Source organism: Hyla sarda, chromosome 2 (genome assembly GCF_029499605.1).
Source record: "Hyla sarda isolate aHylSar1 chromosome 2, aHylSar1.hap1, whole genome shotgun sequence".
Classification (NCBI taxonomy): domain Eukaryota; kingdom Metazoa; phylum Chordata; class Amphibia; order Anura; family Hylidae; genus Hyla; species Hyla sarda.
Window position 1 is genome coordinate 254,726,398 of NC_079190.1, and position 19,718 is coordinate 254,746,115.

General features: G+C 41.4%; 1 protein-coding gene across 3 annotated transcripts in view; it reads left to right on the forward strand.

Moving 5' to 3' along the window:
- The window catches only part of COL9A2 (collagen type IX alpha 2 chain), a 111,227-nt gene that overhangs the window by 54,488 nt on the left and 37,021 nt on the right, over positions 1–19,718 (forward strand). For all 3 annotated transcript variants that reach the window (XM_056556998.1, XM_056556996.1, XM_056556995.1), the window contains exons 5-13: positions 4,402–4,455; positions 6,414–6,449; positions 6,538–6,561; positions 6,641–6,694; positions 11,521–11,574; positions 15,001–15,048; positions 18,269–18,325; positions 18,967–19,020; positions 19,347–19,400. In XM_056556998.1, coding sequence (XP_056412973.1) covers positions 4,402–4,455; positions 6,414–6,449; positions 6,538–6,561; positions 6,641–6,694; positions 11,521–11,574; positions 15,001–15,048; positions 18,269–18,325; positions 18,967–19,020; positions 19,347–19,400 — 435 coding nt within the window. The remainder of the gene's footprint in view (positions 1–4,401; positions 4,456–6,413; positions 6,450–6,537; positions 6,562–6,640; positions 6,695–11,520; positions 11,575–15,000; positions 15,049–18,268; positions 18,326–18,966; positions 19,021–19,346; positions 19,401–19,718) is intronic.

A 19,718-nucleotide genomic window follows, 5' to 3' on the forward strand; every position in this document is an offset into this window, starting at 1 on the left:
CACGATAGGAGCCACAACGGTAGAAAAATGTGGAATAAATTGCCTGTAATAATTGGCGAACCCCAAAAAGCGTTGGATAGCACGGAGTCCGGAGGGGCGTGGCCAATCTAAGACGGCAGAGAGTTTGTCTGGATCCATTTGTAGTCCCTGGCCAGAGACCAAATATCCTAGAAAAGGAAGAGATTGGCATTCAAACAGACATTTCTCAATTTTGGCATAGAGTTGATTGTCACGAAGTCTCTGAAGAACCATACGGACATGCTGGCGGTGTTCTTCTAGATTGGCAGAAAAAATTAGGATATCGTCCAGATATACAACAACACAGGAGTATAACAGATCACGAAAAATTTCATTAACAAAGTCTTGGAAGACAGCAGGGGCGTTGCACAGGCCAAAGGGCATGACCAGATACTCAAAGTGTCCATCCCTGGTGTTAAATGCCGTTTTCCACTCATCCCCCTCTCTGATGCGGATGAGGTTATAGGCGCCTCTTAAGTCCAATTTAGTAAAGATGTGGGCACCTTGGAGGCGATCAAAGAGTTCAGAGATGAGGGGTAGGGGGTAGCGGTTCTTAACCGTGATTTTATTAAGACCGCGGTAGTCAATGCAAGGACGTAGGGAGCCATCTTTTTTGGACACAAAGAAAAATCCGGCTCCGGCAGGAGAGGAGGATTTACGGATAAAGCCCTTTTTTAAATTTTCCTGGACGTATTCAGACATGGCAAGAGTCTCTGGGGCAGAGAGAGGATAAATTCTGCCCCGGGGTGGAGTAGTGCCCGGGAGGAGGTCGATAGGACAATCATAAGGCCTGTGAGGAGGTAGAGTCTCAGCTTGTTTTTTGCAGAAAACATCCGCGAAGTCCATATAGGCCTTAGGGAGACCGGTTACTGGAGGAACCACAGAGTCACGGCAAGGGTTACTGGGAACCGGTTTTAGACAGTCCTTGGAACAAGAGGGCCCCCAACTCTTGATCTCCCCAGTGGACCAATCCAGGGTTGGGGAATGAAGTTGAAGCCAGGGAAGTCCAAGGAGAATTTCCGAGGTGCAATTGGGGAGGACCAAAAGTTCAATCCTCTCGTGATGAGATCCGATGCTCATTAGAAGGGGCTCCGTGCGGAAACGTATGGTACAGTCCAATCTTTCATTGTTTACACAATTGATGTAAAGGGGTCTGGCGAGACTGGTCACTGGGATGTTGAACCTGTTGACGAGAGAGGCCAAAATAAAATTTCCTGCAGATCCGGAGTCCAAGAAGGCCACAGTAGAGAAGGAGAAGGCAGAGGCAGACATCCGCACAGGCACAGTAAGACGTGGAGAAGCAGAGTAGACATCAAGGACTGTCTCACCTTTGTGCGGAGTCAGCGTACGTTTTTCCAGGCGGGGAGGACGGATAGGACAATCCCTCAGGAAGTGTTCGGTACTAGCACAGTACAGGCAGAGGTTCTCCATGCGGCGTCGTGTCCTCTCTTGAGGTGTCAGGCGAGACCGGTCGACCTGCATAGCCTCCACGGCGGGAGGCACAGGAACAGATTGCAGGGGACCAGAGGAGAGAGGAGCCGAGGAGAAGAAACGCCTCGTGCGAACAGAGTCCATATCTTGGCGGAGCTCCTGACGCCTTTCGGAAAAACGCATGTCAATGCGAGTGGCTAGGTGAATAAGTTCATGTAGATTAGCAGGAATTTCTCGTGCGGCCAGAACATCTTTAATGTTGCTGGATAGGCCTTTTTTAAAGGTCGCGCAGAGGGCCTCATTATTCCAGGATAATTCTGAAGCAAGAGTACGGAATTGTACGGCATACTCGCCAACGGAAGAATTACCCTGGACCAGGTTCAACAGGGCAGTCTCAGCAGAAGAGGCTCGGGCAGGTTCCTCAAAGACACTTCGGATTTCCGAGAAGAAGGAGTGTACAGAGGCAGTGACGGTGTCATTGCGGTCCCAGAGCGGTGTGGCCCAAGACAGAGCTTTTCCAGACAGAAGGCTGACTACGAAAGCCACCTTAGACCTTTCAGTGGGAAACAGGTCCGACATCATCTCCAGATGCAGGGAACATTGGGAAAGAAAGCCACGGCAAAACTTAGAGTCCCCATCAAATTTATCCGGCAAGGATAGGCGTAGACCAGGAGCGGCCACTCGCTGCGGAGGAGGTGCAGGAGCTGGCGGAGGAGATGACTGCTGAAGCTGTGGTAGTAACTGCTGTAGCATAACGGTCAGTTGAGACAGCTGTTGGCCTTGTTGCGCTATCTGTTGTGACTGCTGGGCGACCACCGTGGTAAGGTCAGCGACAACTGGCAGAGGAACTTCAGCGGGATCCATGGCCGGATCTACTGTCACGATGCCGGCTGGCAGGTAGTGGATCCTCTGTGCCAGAGAGGGATTGGCGTGGACCGTGCTAGTGGATCGGTTCTAAGTCACTACTGGTTTTCACCAGAGCCCGCCGCAAAGCGGGATGGTCTTGCTGCGGCGGTAGTGACCAGGTCGTATCCACTAGCAACGGCTCACCTCTCTGGCTGCTGAAGATAGGCGCGGTACAAGGGAGTAGACAGAAGCAAGGTCGGACGTAGCAGAAGGTCGGGGCAGGCAGCAAGGATCGTAGTCAGGGGCAACGGCAGGAGGTCTGGAACACAGGCTAGGAACACACAAGGAACGCTTTCACTGGCACAATGGCAACAAGATCCGGCAAGGAAGTGCAGGGGAAGTGAGGTGATATAGGGAAGTGCACAGGTGAAGACACTAATTGGAATCACTGCGCCAATCAGCGGCGCAGTGGCCCTTTAAATCGCAAAGACCCGGCGCGCGCGCGCCCTAGGGAGCGGGGCCGCGCGCGCCGGGACAGAACTGAGGGAGAGCGAGTCAGGTACGGGAGCCGGGGTGCGCATCGCGAGCGGGCGCTACCCGCATCGCGAATCGCACCCCGGCTGGAAGTGGAATCGCAGCGCCCCGGGTCAGTGGATCTGACCGGAGCGCTGCAGCGGGGAGAGTGTAGCGAGCGCTCCGGGGAGGAGCGGGGACCCGGAGCGCTCGGCGTAACAACCCCATTATCTAAAAATATCTCCCAGCTCTAAAAAATCCCTTTAAAGGGGTTATCCAGGGAAAAACTTTTTTTTTATATATCAACTGGCTCCAGAAAGTTAACCAGATTTGTAAATTACTTCTATTAAAAAATCTTAATCCTTTCAGTACATATGAGCTTCTGAAGTTTAGGTTGTTCTTTTCTGTCTAAGTAATCTCTGATGACACGTGTCTCGGGAACCGCCCAGTTTATAAGAGGTTTTCTATGGGAATTTGCTTCTAAACTGGGCATTTCCCGAGACACGTGTCATCAGAGATTACTTAGACAGAAAAGAACAACCTTAACTTCAGAAGCTCATAAGTACTGAAAGGATTAAGATTTTTTAATAGAAGTAATTTACAAATCTGTTTAAATTTCTGGAGCCAGTTGATATATAAAAAAAAGTTTTTTCCTGGAATACCCCTTTAATGTTCTGATCAGGTGTAACGGACAGTCGTGTGCATTTTTTTTCAACCATGGTTGACTTACAGAAGAGGATAGAAAAAGGACTAGTAATGTAACTATGAAAAATGTGTTACTTTAATGGTGATGTATTACTATTTGAAGTTATAGTCCCAAAGCAAGAGGCTGCACTACTGAATACATTACTTTTGATTTCTGTTTGGGGCCATGTTGTCATGAAGACCTTAATGTATTTAAATTCACACAAGGTCTTCTGTGTCTCATTGTACCTGATGGAAATCAGATAAGGACATGTTTTTTTGTCAGATTCTCCCAGTAGTGCCGCTTCAGGCTTTGGGCCTTTAACATTAACCACTCATAACTAGTTATATTAAATGTATTTTTCCTGGTAGATTTTCAAAGAGGTAATCTAACAACTAAGATTAATTTCTTTAAAAACTCTCACTGGATGGGGATTCCATCGCCATAACCCCTACACTGACCAAGTTTAGAGGTCGAACACAATGTCCTTATTCTACTAATCTCAATTTTGAATAGTGTTGCCCCAAGGCCAATGAACCATAGCCAGAATGTATATGTGTTCCCAGTGGTTTTACTGGCAAAACAAGTGAGGTAAAAAGTAAGTTAAAATTTTGTTTTGTATGTACTCTCAAACTTAGCTACTCTATTCCCTGGAATCTCAGCAGTGACAGGACTAGATGAAGTGTAGGTCTGCAATGGGCAGCAGAGAGACTGAAGCATTCACATTTAGCAGGCAGACTTATGCACACTGTTTATTATTTCCAGTCTACAAAATTGTGGGATGAATACTGGCACTCCCAAAGAGAGTGCATGAAGCGCATGCCAACATGGCGCTACACCAAAAGGATGTGAAATAGTAATCCTATTACTATAATTTGTTCTGACCACAAATTCCCTTTTCCTTGTAGGGACTTATTGGTGCTAAAGGAGATCCTGGACCACCAGGCCGTTTTGGATCAAAGGTAAGTAACTTGGTCATTTTGCTCATTTACAATATGGGAACAAACGGTTGTTTCCAAATTGTAAGAAACTCCCTATGTCTACAATGTACGCATAGCCAACCTTACAGAACTATGATCATCAAAGAACTTAAAATCAGGACTTTTTTTTGTATCTTGGACTCCTGGTGAAGGTATTTGCATTAATGTGTCAAGGAAACATTTTTGGCACCCCTACAGAGATAGAAAGAAAAAATATATAAAGGTGAGAATTAGTTTTCCGCCTTCATGACAGTATGAGGAAACTATCAACATATTTTAATAATACTGTTAATTTCCACCACATCTGAAATGATGTACAGTGACTCAAACAATATAATAATGTCTAAAGTTTCAACCAAGTGTGAGATGGACATTAGAAATTCCATTACAACAAGACATATTGAAAATACTTCCAGGTAGACCAGTTTATCCATGTGAGTTCATTCAGTGTTGGTCAGTGCTACTTTTTATTATTCTTCCTACTGGAGATGATAAATCAAATATCATGTCTTGAAGCGATTACTGCATTGCTGAGATTTTCAGACATGCATTCCTGTATATGTTTTTTTTAAATATTATGATTTTTCACTATCACTTATTTTGTTTTATACAATAATTATCACATCTTTTATCTTAATGTGTGTGATACCACATTTTGTCCCCTGCACTATTAGGTTATGTTCACTCAGGAGTTCATTTGCAGCCTATTTGATGCCACAGATGCGCTGCCGGCACACAGAGTTATGGCAGGGCAAGCTCCCTGCTGCCATAGCTGAGTGTGTCCGCTCGTGACTGCCGGTGGGAAATCAGCAGATGCGAGCGGACACACAGAGCTGCAGCAGCAGCCGCAGCACGGAGCTCGCTCTGCCGTAACTCTGTGTGCAGGCAGCGCATCTGTGGCGTCAAATACGCTGCGGACGCGCTCCTGTGTGAACATACCCTAACACTGTTTCCTTTTTTACTTTCTTTCCTCTTCATCAGGGAAAGGGATCTTTTGGGAATATATATCTTAAAAATCTGTGAAACTTTTGGCATGAGGTTAAATTAGGTTAAAATCTACATGGTGTATGTGGTATCCAGTGGTACCTAGGATGAGGTTTGTACAATTGGACATGAACCTGTAACCTTTCTTAAAGGCTTTACCAAGCAAATCAAGCATGTTTGTAATGCTTTTCATTGCTAATTTCATTTTCTAATATATTTGAATCAGGAATTATACTATAATATTGTACAGGATGGAGGAAAGAAATCCTTGGGGGCAGCAGTGGAAGAAAATTTGGGAGGAAAGAAGGGATATTTTGGAAGGTGGATAGTAAATATTGGTTGATAAAAAGTATGTGGCTTTATTAGTTTCATGCAATACAAAAAACACACAAAAGAGCGCTCCGTAGTGCAGTAAATAATTGGTAAGGTTCCGCAATGTAATTATTGGAAGCGCTTACCTAAGTGGTTGTGCTGTCAAGCAGGCACAACACTGGTGAGAGTATAAAGCTCCAAGAGGTGCAGCCAATCCCATCCACCAGAAAACTGGTGTTCGACAGTACACAAAGAAACCTCCAAATTACTCAGGGACTCGTCAGGCGCAAATCAGAAGATAGCGGTACCACTAGTGAAGCAGTGTAGGACCCATAAGTACGATCAATAGCAATTTATTACAGAACAACGCGTTTCAACGCCAGAGCAGACGTCTTCCTCAGGTTCAACCTGAACCTGAGGAAGACACCTGCTCTGGCATTGAAAACCGTTGTTCTTTAATAAATTGCTATTGATCGTACCTATGGGTCCTACACTGCTTCACTAGCGGTACCACTATCTTCTGATCTGCGCCTGACGAGTCCCTCAGTAGTTTGGAGGTTTCTTTGTGTAGTTTCATGCAATGACCTTTAATGTATTAGAATTGTTTATTTTACTAACGTGTTTTTGAATATTGTGTTACATAGGGCCAACCTGGACTTCCAGGGCCACCAGGAAAGCCAGTGAGTATGAATGTTTACTTGATCTCATAACTGTGCCCTGAAAAGTAACAAAATTCAACTTTTATTAATATTTCTCCTTCCATATTAGGGCCCTGGCATTGCTGGACTTCCTGTAAGTGTAACCTGCATCTTTATTACTATTATTAATAACCTTAATAGCAAAAAAAAAAGTAACAGTATGGCTTTTTTAGGGCAATCCAGGACCAGTTGGACTTCCTGGAGAAATTGGAGCAACAGGACTAAAGGTAAGATATTTGTGATAAAGTCCTTGTCCTTTCAGAAGAAATGGTTCATGATTTTCTTTTTGTCTATTTATATATACACTGTACAAAAAAATAAAGGGAACACTTAAACAACACAATGTAACTCCAAGTAAATCACATGTCACATGTCTTCCTCTCAGGAAGCAACACTGATTGACAATCAATTTCACATGCTGTTGTGCAATTGGGACAGACAACAGGTGGAAATTATAGGCAATTAGCAAGACACCCCCAATAAAAGAGTGGTTCTGCAGGTGGTGAACACAGACCACTTCTCAGTTCCTATGCTTCCTGGCTGATGTTTTGGTCACATTTGAATGCTGGCGGTGCTTTCACTCTAGTTGTAGCATTAGACGAAGTCAATAACCCACACAAGTGGCTCAGGTAGTGCAGCTCATTCAGGATGGCACATCAATGCGAGCTGTGGCAAGAAGGTTTGCTGTGTCTGTAAGCATAGTGTCCAGAGCATGGATGCGCTACCAGGAGACAGGCCAGTACATCAGGAGACATGGAGGAGGGCAGCAACCCAGCAGCAGGACCGCTACCTCTGCCTTTGTGCAAGGAGGAGCAGGGGGAGCACTGCCTGAGTCCTGCAAAATGACCTCCAGCAGGCCACAAATGTGCATGTGTCCACTCAAATGGTCAGAAACAGACTCCATGAGGGTGGTACGAGGACCCGACACCCACAGGTCTGGGTTGTGTTTACAGCCCAACACAGTGCAGGACGTTTGGGATTTGCCAGAGAACACCAAGATTGGCAAACTCGCTACTGGTGCCCAGTTCTCTTCACAGATGATAGCAGGTTCACACTGACCACATGTGATAGAAGTGACAGAGTATAGAGACACCATGGAGAACGTTCTGCTGACTGCAACATCCTCCAGCTTGACCGGTTTGGCGGTGGGTCAGAAATGCTGTGGGGTAGCATTTCTTTGGGGGGGCCGCACAGCCCTCCATGTGCTTGCCAGAGGTAGCCAGACTGCCATTAGGTACCGAGATGAGATCCTCAGACCCCTTGTGAGACCATATGCTGGTGCGGTTGTCCCTGGGTACCTCCTAATGCAAGACAATGCTAGACCTCATGTGGCTGGAGTGGGTCAGCAGTTCCTGCAAGATGAAGGCATTGATGCTATGGACTGGCCCGCCCGTTCCCCAGACCTGAATCCGATTGAGCACATCTGGGACATCATGTCTCGCTCCATCCACCAATGCCACGTTGCACCACAGACTGTCCTGGAGTTGACGGATGCTTTAGTCCAGGTCTGGGAGGACATCCCTCAGGAGACCCTCCACCACCTCATCAGGAGCATGCCCAGGCATTGTAGGGAGGTCATAGAGGCACGTGGAGGCCACACACACTACAGCCTCATTTTGACTTGTTTTAAGGATATTACATCAAAATTGGATCAGCCTGTAGTGTGGTTTTCCACTTTGATTTTGAGTGTGACTACATATCCAGACCTTCATGGGTTGATGAATTTGATTTCCATTGATAATTTTTGTGTGATTTTGTTGTCAGCACATTCAACTATGTAAAGACAAAAGTTTTTCATATAATTAGTTCATTCATTCAGATCTCGGATGTGTAATCTTAGTGTTCCCTTTATTTTTTTGAGTGTATAAAACTCAATTGGGGAGATTTGTCAAAACCTGTGCAGAGGAGAAGTTGACTAGTTTCTCATAGCAACCAATCAGATCGCTTCTTTCATTTTATTTAAAGGGCCTCTGAAAAATAAAAGAAGCAATTTGATTGGTTGCTATGGGCAACTGGTCAACTTTCTTCTGTGCATGTTTTGATAAATCTCCCTTGTGTGCATGTATGTATGTATGTATGTATGTGTGTGTATGTTCCAGCATCACTTCCAAACCACTATATTTCTATAAAACTTGGTACACATGTTACTTATAAAAGTCAATTACAAATATAGGATAGTTAAATTAACCCTAACCCATTTGCAAGGGTCAGGGTTTTTGTTCAAAGTCCCATGCAAGTCTATGAGAAATGCATGTTCCAGCATAACTTCCAAATGGCTGAAGATATTTTGATAATACTTGGTACACATGCAACCTATATGTCAAATAAAAATATAAAATAGTTCAATTAGCCCTAACCTACCCCCTAATGTGAAAGATGGGGATTCTAATATCTTGCTCGGCATCTCCTGGTGAGTGTTTCAGTCCGTCTTTTAAGCCACACCCTTCCCACATGCCACGCATCATCTCGCAAAGCCACATCCTACCTCTAAGTGACACCCCATTTTATTTTCAACCATTATTGGGAATCGATTCAGCTTGCAAGTCACACCCACTCCCACAAAGCCACATTCCCTTCTATTTTTAGCCTTCAATCTCTTCTTCACAACTCAGCCCCACTTGCGGATGGGATATGAGGATGAGAAATGAGGACAGGATATGATATCGGGATATGAGGACAGGATATGAGGGCGAGACATAAGGACGGGATATGAGAACCGAATATGAGGACAAAATATGAAAACGGCATATGAGGATGGGAAAAGAGGTCGGGATAAGAGGAGGGGAAATTATATGGTCAGGATATGAGGATGGGATATCAGGCAGTGGGGTTCTCAACCTTTTTTGCCTGAGTACTCCTTGACAGGCCATTCCCAAAAAATTGTACCCCCATATTAGAGACATTTTGTAACGGTTATAGTATAATTTATACGCTTTACGTTGCTCTATAACAGGCCCCCTGTTCCTTTCCCTATCTCCCCAGTCCCCCGATTTACAGGTGACATCTTCTCTAACCGGAGTTGTTTACTTTTCCTCGCTATCTGGCCAAGACCGCCATTAAGATTTCTGCCATACAAGACTTCTCCACACAACCAGCCAAACAAACATTTTAGGCTCCTTTCTACAGTACAATACCCACCTATTTAAAAACACCCCATGTTTATTGTCACACACAGTAATAGTACCCGCTTTGCATCCCCATAAAGTTGTTAGGCCCCCTCTGTGCCCCAAAATATAGCTGTAGGCCCCAAACTGCCCCCATATATAGTTAAAGGCCATCATACTGTCCCGCTTTGGTGCTCCACTGCTCCTCTGGTCTGGGGACCTATTGCTATGGCTCAAAGGGGCAGCAGAGCAACAAAGCTGATGATAGTTAGTGCCCACAGCAGCCCAGTGCCCGCACTTCCCCTTTGCTGTCTTCCTGCTCCGCTCCTCGGTGCAGTGACATCTGCCTAACATTTCTTTCAAAGTGGTCCAGACCAGTAACCACTGGCTGTGGCTGCCATTACTGATTTTTTTTCAAGTACCCCCTGGAGAACTGCTAAGTACCCCTGGGGGTACCTGTACCCCAGGTTGAGAACCTCTGATATAAGGTCAGGATATGAAAAGGGAATATGGGGTCAGGAAATGAGGACGGGATATGAGGTCAAGAGCTTTCTTCAATTTTGCTTTCCTCCACCACAAGGATTATATAGGATAAACCGGGCAATGCTGGGTACTCTGCAAGTTTAAAAACAAAACTGGATGCAAAGGTATGCAAAGTCTTGTGCGCAATTGAGACGGGAGACGGCTTCCTGAGCTTTCCTGCTTCCGTCTTCTTACTCTCATGTCCTAGTAGTAGTGAGAGTGAAAAATGTTAAATATGCAGAATATAGTGTCACAACTAAGGAGCCACTTCTCTTCTTTATATCACCTTATACAGTATGTGGCATATATACAACATTTGATTAAAATAATGGCATGTCTTTAATATGTTTAACAAATTTTAAGGCTTCCTGTGAGTGTGCCCCTTTTTTAGAGAGCATAAAACACATAGTAACGTTTTTACTATGTCAGAACTCTATCACAGTTTCCATTAAATTGTGGGACCTAAGCAAACAAAAAACTCTGTAAGGCTGGGTTCACATATATCAGTCGTCCGGCACAGTTTCCCTCCGGCTTGCACCGGAGGGAAACTGATGCTAGAACTGATCCCATTCATTTGAATGGGACAGTTTACAATCATCCAGCATCTCAATTTTGACGACGGATGATTGGACACGCCGGAGGGCACCGGACAGGGGAACGCAGCTTGCCCAGAAACAATGGACGCCGCATGCCATACAACTGATGACAAGTTGTCATAAGTTGTGGCATCAGTTGCGTCAAGATTTAGGCTGAGTTCACCTATGCCGGATGCCGGACATAGGTGAACCCAGCCTAAGCAGTATTTTTTTGTCTATTCAAATACTGCTAAATGAACAGACACCAATAAAAAAAAAAACCTGACAGACCCCATTAAAGTAATTGGGATCTGTCAGAACCCCTTGGTGTCCATTGTGCAACAGACTGTCCAGCTCAGTTTTTTGGCCTAGAACAGAATCTGCAACAGAGTGTCCAACGCAGATGTAAATGAGGCCCAAGATAGGATACTTTATGCTTCCAGACTTCGTTTATGTATCAGCACAGTATACTTTACACCTTTGTATGGAGTAGCATACTCCATTCTGCTCTGCTATACTATGTTGCCAAAAAAGTATGCAGGTTTAAACCAATCTTGTGGAGGCTGAAAGGGCATTTTATGGCTAATGTCAGGTGAATAGAGTCGTATGGATATGTTTATCTTATTTACTGGAGGATTTTCCAGCATATATGACAAATGTAGGCTATAAATCTGAAAAGCCTTAGTAGGATTCTCCTGCTCAGAGACAGAGAAATCTATTGGCTAGTTTTTCCAATGCTAACCTGACCACTATATATTGAATGCATTGCCTATTAGAGCTACCAATCTTTTTTGGAGTCTATTTTTCATTATATAAATTGTGTAGGTCATGGTTTCTTTTGTCTCTTTTTAGGGTATAAAAGGACCTCTTGGGCCTTCTGGACCACCTGGACCTCCTGGAAAACCAGTATGTATACATAATTTCTTTATAATAAAAGGAAACTGCAAAGGTTAAAATTTTAATATTTCACCATGTTAAGAGGAAAATGCCGTTTGTTGTTGCTCACCCATACAGTATGCGTGTATTAGAGAATGAGATGCATGCAATGTCTGGAATCAAGAATATAAAAAATGTATAATTTGGTTCGATGATAAAATTGGCGCAAGATTTACTGTTAATGACTGTTTCCTTATACAATTAATACAAATATCTGTTCAGCATGCCTTTCATACTCATGCACCATGCATTTCCTAAGACAACTGGAGTTTTGTGCCCATCAGCTACCATCCTAAATAATGTTGATGGACACAAAATGGGGGAGATTTATCAAAATCTGTCTAGAGGAAAAGTTGCAGATCACTTCTTTCATTTCTCAAAGGCCTTTTCAAAAATGAAAGAGGCAATCTGATTGGTTGTTATGGGCAACTCAGCAACTTTTCCTCTGGACAGATCTTGATAAATCTCCCCAAATATGTACAAATTTCCAGTAGAATTCTTAGGGCCGGTTCACACTATGATTTGGCAATACGGGAACCAGATATGGCTGGGGGGAGCAAAAACCGTGTGCTCCCGTATCCCAGCCGGACGCGGCCCATATGTAATGCATTTCAATGATCTGATGGGAGTAAAACGCTGACTCCAGTCAGCTCATTTTTGTGCATATACGGTTCTCTAACCGGACCTAAATTTGTGGTGTACCACGGTTTTAGGTCTGGTCAGAAAATCGTATACGGGGCAAAAATGAGCCGACCGGAGTCAGCATTTGACTCTGGTCGACTCATTGAAATGAATGGGGTTCAGGCCAGATCTGGCTGGGATATGGGAGCGCCTGGTTTTCGCTCCCCCCAGCCGTATCCGGTTCCTGTACACTACAAACGTAGTGTGAACCCAGCCTTATGGTGGTTTCACTGAAAAATATTACATAATGGCCCTGACTTATGAAACTGTGTGAGAGAAAATCTGGAGAGATTTTTCCATAGCAACCAATCACAGCTCAGCTTTCACTTTACCAGAGCTCGTTAGCTGAGCTGTGGTTGGTTGCTATGGGAAAATGTTGATAAATCTGAGCCATTGAACACATTGCATTTTTTAGATATTAGCTGGATGTCAATAGGGAAATATAAAACACTATGGGGGAGATTTATCAAAACCTGTCCAGAGGAAAAGTTGCTCATAGCAACCAATCAGATTGCTTCTTTGACTTTTAAAAGGGCCTCTGCAAAATGAAAGAAGGGATCTGATTGGTTGCTAAAGGCAACTGGCAACTTTTCCTTTGCACAGGTTTTGATAACTCTCCCCATATCTGCAGTGATTTATTTTTACTCACTTGTAGTACATTTTTTTGTCTCTGTGACATATTTTTTCAAAACACAGCATATAGTTATTTCTACCCAATTTGTGTTTTCTCCTGTAGAACTCTATAGGTTTTTTGGGGGTTTTTTTTTGTGACCTATTTTTTTTTGCATTCTTGAAACAAAATTTCTGAATCAAATGAATTAGATGGCTTGTACTGAGAAAAACTCCATAAAAATGATTGTACTAAAAGACACTTGTTTTGAAAAATGCCACAGAAACTGCATAAAAAATCCACAAAGCGCAAAGTATAACACAAGCCAGAAAAGGCAATAAAAGAATATCTTTGAGTATGGTATTGTAGCTCAGTTCCATGAAAGGGAATGTAGTAGGGTTGAAATATCACACACAGCCTGAGTACAGGTATGGTGCTATTTTTTGGAAGAAACAGGTTTGTTTTTTATGGGATAACCTCTTTGAAGGGTTACTCCGGTGGAAAACTTTTTTTTTCTTTTTTTTTATCAACTGGTGCCAGAAAGTTAAACAGATTTGTAAATTACTTCTATTAAAAAAAATCTTAATCTGTTGAGCCCACCCCATTTCAACACCGAACATAACCACGTCTTGTGGATTTGGGTGCAGATTTCAAGTTGAAAACAATAAGTAAATGTATCTGTAATCTGCACTTGTGGGGTTTGCTGTGGATGAGCAGTATTTCGGTGGCAAAATCCACATATCATATTTTTACTTCCCCATTGAAGTCCCCATGGAGTCAAGGCGGAAAAGCTGCAACAAATCTACAGCATATCCGCAACAAATTGGCATATTGCGGATTTCTGCTGTCAGCAGGGTTAGTAGGTATGCAAACAGAGCATTATAATGGCTATTTTTTGTCCTTATGTTGATGAAAAATCAGAACATCAGAATTTGAATACCAGACTCCGGCATCTTAAACAATAGCACTATCATTCAGCTTTTGGTTTTTCTGGATTAGAAAAACAGAGCTGATTTCTCCCAAAACAGCATCACACATGTCCTCAAGTTTTGTGGGGTGTTGTGAGTTCAAATAAAGTGAATGGAGCCAGATTGTATACGACACACAAGCTAAGGACAGGTGCGGTGCTGTTTCTGGAAGCAATTAGCTCAGTTTTTCTGGTCCTGGTAACCTCTTTAATCATACTTCCCCTCCACTCTAAGGCGTGTGTCCTGCAATAATGTCCTGCCGATCACAACTTTTGCTAAAAATTGAACCAATATTTCTCTGTTCTGTAGTTTGCAGCAAAAAACAAAAAAAACAAAAAAGAATAGCTAAAATAGAGTTACACTTGTCCTACTATTGGTAGGACAGCAAAAAACACGATGGGGGTGGAGCTTGGGGCTCTTTATATAGGCCCAGGCTTCATCCATCAGCTCACAGGGTGTATTTATTTGTCCTCCAGGTTGTAAAGTGAAAATACATCTGCCATTAGTGAGTTAACACATGGCTCTATTTGTGGCATTTTTGTTATTTGCATTCATTGTTACTTTTATGTTTTCCGATTTTGCTACATTTTCATTATGAGTCTTTTCTTCATTGCTGTTTTATAAATGTCCCCTGATGAGTATTAGTCTGATTGCACTGGAAATATAAATAGTCACTTGTGCGACTGTGCTGGCTGAATTTACGATTAATAACTGACCTCCATAGAGACTTATTTTAGCATATTGCTCACATATATTAGCAGGATATTCTATGAAACTGTCACCTTTCACCATTTACCTCCAGGGTATGATCTGTTTTTCCTGAGAGTGTATTCTTCTTTCTGTAGTCTTTTCCTGCTGTATTTTGCTATTTGCATTGACACTCATTATGTGAAACTTATTATCTGCTTTTTCTTATTTTCTCCTCTGAGCTGTAAGGCTCAGTACTGTCTGTGTAACACATTGTCCCTGTACAGTTCCTAAATTGCAGAATGAACAGTAAATGCTGAGTCTGTAATTAAAAGAATTTACGAGTCCGGAGTGGAAATAGCTAATAAGACAGTAGAGCATTCCTCAATGGATTAGTCCTACAGATTCAGTAAATGTACTATGAGGTCTCACATTTCCCTTATGTCCTAGGGTCCAGCAGGGAGCATCCAAGGCTTGGAAGGCAGTGCTGATTTCCTGGTAAGTACCCTATTTGGAGGTAATTCAGTTAGTAGACTGGAACCTCTGTTGTTTTTATTTTATTCCCAAAATATCTCCCTTTGTAAATGAGGTCTCTTTATTCTGAACTTGCTGCACAGGGACATTTCTTTTGAAGCAAAATAGATGAATGCTGGCAAGCTAATGATCAAAGAGAAAATATACATACAATACAGTATTAGGAGTTGCGTACTCACTGCTGAGGGTCTGGAACGGGCTGCCTGGAAGCATTCATAGCTTGACAATGGGTAGACTCTTTTATGTTGGATAAACAAAAAGACAGAAAGAACATTTAACAGAAAATAATTGGAAGCATTTAGAAAAAAAACTGTAAAACACAAAAGTTACTTTGTTTCTTCTGGCAGCCAATCAGATGTTTCCTTGATCTTCTATATTAACGCTCATTCTTGATTGGTTGAAATGCATTGCCATACTATGCATTATTTATTAGATTTTTTTTTTTAAATAATTTTTATTACATTTTCACATTATAAACAAGAACGAAAACAGGGATAATCACCCAGACGGGTTACATCACTAGCTACAAAATCACTAGTACTATTCTAGAGTCATCCAGAAATAGGCTAATAAAAGTTCTCCGCTTCATAAAGGGGTATTCCAGAAAAAAACTTTTTTTTATATATCAACTGGCTCCAGAAAGTTGAACAGATTTGTAAATTACTTCTATTAAAAAATCTTAATCCTTTCACTACTTATGAGCTTCTGAAGTTAAGGTTGTTCTTTTCTGTCTAAGTGCTCTCTGATGACACATGTCTCGGGAAACGCCCAGTTTAGAAGAGGTTTGCTATGAGGATTTGCTTCTAAACTGGGCGTTTCCCGAGACACGTGTCACCAGAGAGGACTTAGACAGAAAAGAACAACCTTAACTTCAGAAGCTCATAAGTACTGAAAGGATCTGTTTAACTTTCTGGAGCCAGTTGATATATAAAAAAAGTTTTTTCCTGGATAACCCCTTTAAGGAATGGTTTAGCTGGTTTTTCTGTTGTGCAAATAACTTCTAGTTGGTCAAGTAGTAGGTATTGGTTCATTTGTTGGATAACATCAGCCAGAAAGGGCATAGAGGATGTTAGCCAATGTGCTCATAGACACTTTTGGCAACTAATATAAATGTATGAATAAGTAAAGCAATAAGAGTGTCTAGAGGAGATATATGGAAAAAGAATAATAGCGGATTCACCGCAGTTTAACGTGGAGTTTAAATGGTGAAAGCCAAAACAAATGTGTCAATAGCAAGGTAGAAACAGACAGTCTGGCACTGCTACTTCGCACACCTGAGCACTTCTTTATAATCTGACACAATATAGTAGCATCCAGATATATATGGAAGCAGTGGTGGTGCAGAGCTTGCGTGAGAGCTTATAGTGCAATAACGGATCCAAACGATAGAAAATAACTCGGGCGCACTCACCACTTCTGTTGCTTCTTCGATGATCTTTATTTCGTGTCACATAAACAAGGTGCAGGGAGGTAACACAGGGGAGGTCAATCAGGGCTACTACGTAGCCCTGATTGACCTCCCCTGTGTTACCTCCCTGCACCTCGTTTACGTGACACAAAATAAAGATCATCGAAGAAGCAACTGAAGTGGTGAGTGCACTTGATTTATTTTCTTCCGTTTGAATCCAAAACAAATGTGTGCAAGAGCAGGTCACCAACTAATGAAACAAATCCTTCCAGCACTGACATTATTTGTCATTAATGTCATCAAGACTATATTAAGTTTTTATAAAGTTTCTAAATGTTTCTTAATAAATATGATTTCTAAACTCTAAATGTCTTAGGTTAAAGCACAGATTTCCCCATGGTACAGTACTCTAAGCACCTTATAATGGTAGTAATACTATGGCAATTATGACACTTTCATTTTCTTTTATAGTCTTTTATTATAATGTATTCTGTAATATTCAGTCAAAAAGTAAAAACACCTCAGTAGCCAAATCAGACACTATAATTTTTTTTAGAATAAAGACAAAAAGTCAGTTATTGGTCCAAGCTCCCCTTACCCAGCCACCTAAAGTTGCAGTCACCATGTTTATTTCTATTACATCAGTAAAAATGCAGCAACCCCTCCATCAAATGAGAACTGCACTGCCTGACACATGTCCTTTTACTAACAATGGCCCTTACATTGTCAGGTAGCTGCTTACAGAACTGTTCAAAGGGGTTTCTAGGACTTTTATTCTCAGGATAGACCATTAATATCTGAATGGTGGAATTCCAACACTCAGCACCCCTGCCAATCAGCTGTTCGGCAGATCTGTGAATGTACATGTGTTAGGGTGCATTCACACCACGTTTTTGCAATACAGTTCCCCTATCAGGTTTTTGAGAAAAAATGGATTCCTCAAAACCTGACTAAACTGTATCAAAATGTGTACAAATTTTAACCCGTATACAGTTAAAAAACGTATACGGTTTGAAAAATGACATCCAGTTGCATCCGTTTTTTTAAGAAAAAAATGTATGCGTTTTTAACTTTTCACTCCATTTTGAATAAAGTTTTACTTGTTTGATTGAAATTCGAAGAAAAAAAGTAAAAAACCATATGGTGCAAAGTAAAAAACCATATGGTGAAAACCGGATGGAACGGTATGCACATACAGTTCTGTACGGTTCCCATTGACTCCCATGTTTAAAAAAAATGTATACGGTTTAATACAGTTTTTCAACCGGACCTAAAACCGTGGTAGACTACGGTTTTGGGTACAGGACAAAACCTGACAAAACCGTACAGGATGCAAAACAGACACAACCTGATGCATCTTTTGGCATACGGTTTTCAATGGAGAGTCAATGCATACGTTTTCCAATACGGTTCCATACGGTTTTCACATAGAAAACGTATACGGGAACTGTATTGCAAAAACGTGGTGTGAATGCATGGATTAAGTCACAAATAACCTACTTGACCCTATGGGTGATAATCTTGTGTATTTATTGAACATAATCTGTAAACTGAACTAAGTTTATTCCTTCTAGTTGGCCCAATGAGTTTTTATGAAAACAGTATATATATATATATATATATATATATATATATATATATATAAATGGATTTTTACCTGCTAGTGTTTTATTTATTTTATCTTAAAGCACTTACTAATTGGAATTTATTTATCAATATTGTATGCATAAGATACACTAAACTGCTCACTCAGCACTATGTAATTATGTTTTCTAGTGCCCATCAAACTGCCCAGCTGGTCCAAAGGGTCCTCAAGGTCTTCAGGGGGTTAAGGTAACCTTCTCTAAAATGTGTTTTTGTAATAATTTTTTTGTCTCATAGTTTATAGGACGACAGGAAATTTTCTCCAAAAACATAGTATTGACAATGATAGACAAATTACTATGGAATAATATTTAAAACTCACAATATAAAGCAGTTTACCCATGAGTAATTTTTTTAAGTATGGGATGAAAAATAGAACACCCAGAGGAAACCCAATAGGCACAACCTATAACCATCTTGCAGATTTTGTCTTGGCTGAATTGGACCCTGATACTGCAAGACAACAGTGCTTTCCCCGATTAACCATATATTTAACCGCATAGTTTTATTGCCTACCTGCAACATAATGGAAACAACTTCCCCTTCAAGGTGCATATGTTATAGCAACTTAATATGCAAGCCAAAACTTTAACATTTCAGTTATTTATTTATTTATCTTTTACATCAATATACAGTAGCAGACAGTAGTAAAGCATACTACAACTGCTTGTTCTAATTTACATACTGGCACTGTATTATACAAGTTTTGTCATTTTAACTTTTATTTGTGTGCCATTTTATTTCTAGCAATTTAGATTACAGACTTTTGTTTGTAAATAATATCAAAGAATATTGCACAATTTTTGATAACCATATTTCTTCCTTTTTAGGGTCACAAAGGCCGTCCAGGTCCTCTTGGTGAATCAGGACAACAAGGGAAACCTGTAAGTATTTCAAGCAACTATTTACGAACAAAAATACTGATTATAAGGAATACCTGCAGCAACAACACGGTTTTTACAATGACTTGAATAATAGAGGGAACAAAGCTATGATGATGTCACAGGGGTGAAAACCTTCTTACTTGTTATGCAAGATATATTGTTAAATTACGTGACAAGAAGAAATCTTTAGACAACTGTTTTTGGGAATGGGAACACACCTCTTTCTCTATCCATAATGCTGGATTTTGTAAACATACTGTTGTTACAATTGTGACTACAGGAAAAATTAAAATAAATAAAAAGTATTTCTTTATTCTTAATAACAGGGCCCAAAGGGAGATATTGGCATTTCTGGAGAACAAGGAATCCCGGGACCTACGGTAATACCCCAAATATTTTCTGTGAATAATTTGCATAAAATGAAAAAAGTCAACTGTTATTTTATATCATACAATTTTCACTTGTTTTAGTAAGGATATAATATGATGCAAAAGGAACGTTTATGGTCCGTTAATACGTTTTTTGGTTTTGGTGTAGACTTCTTAACCTTTTTCTAATGGGTCTTTACTAGCCAGTAAATTGGAAACTATAGATTTCTCCAAGTTCATCTCAACATTTGAAAGTTATCAAAATATATAATTCAATGAGGTATTTATAAAAAATTTGCTCATTCTGGAGTGTGTTGTCCAGTGGGCAGC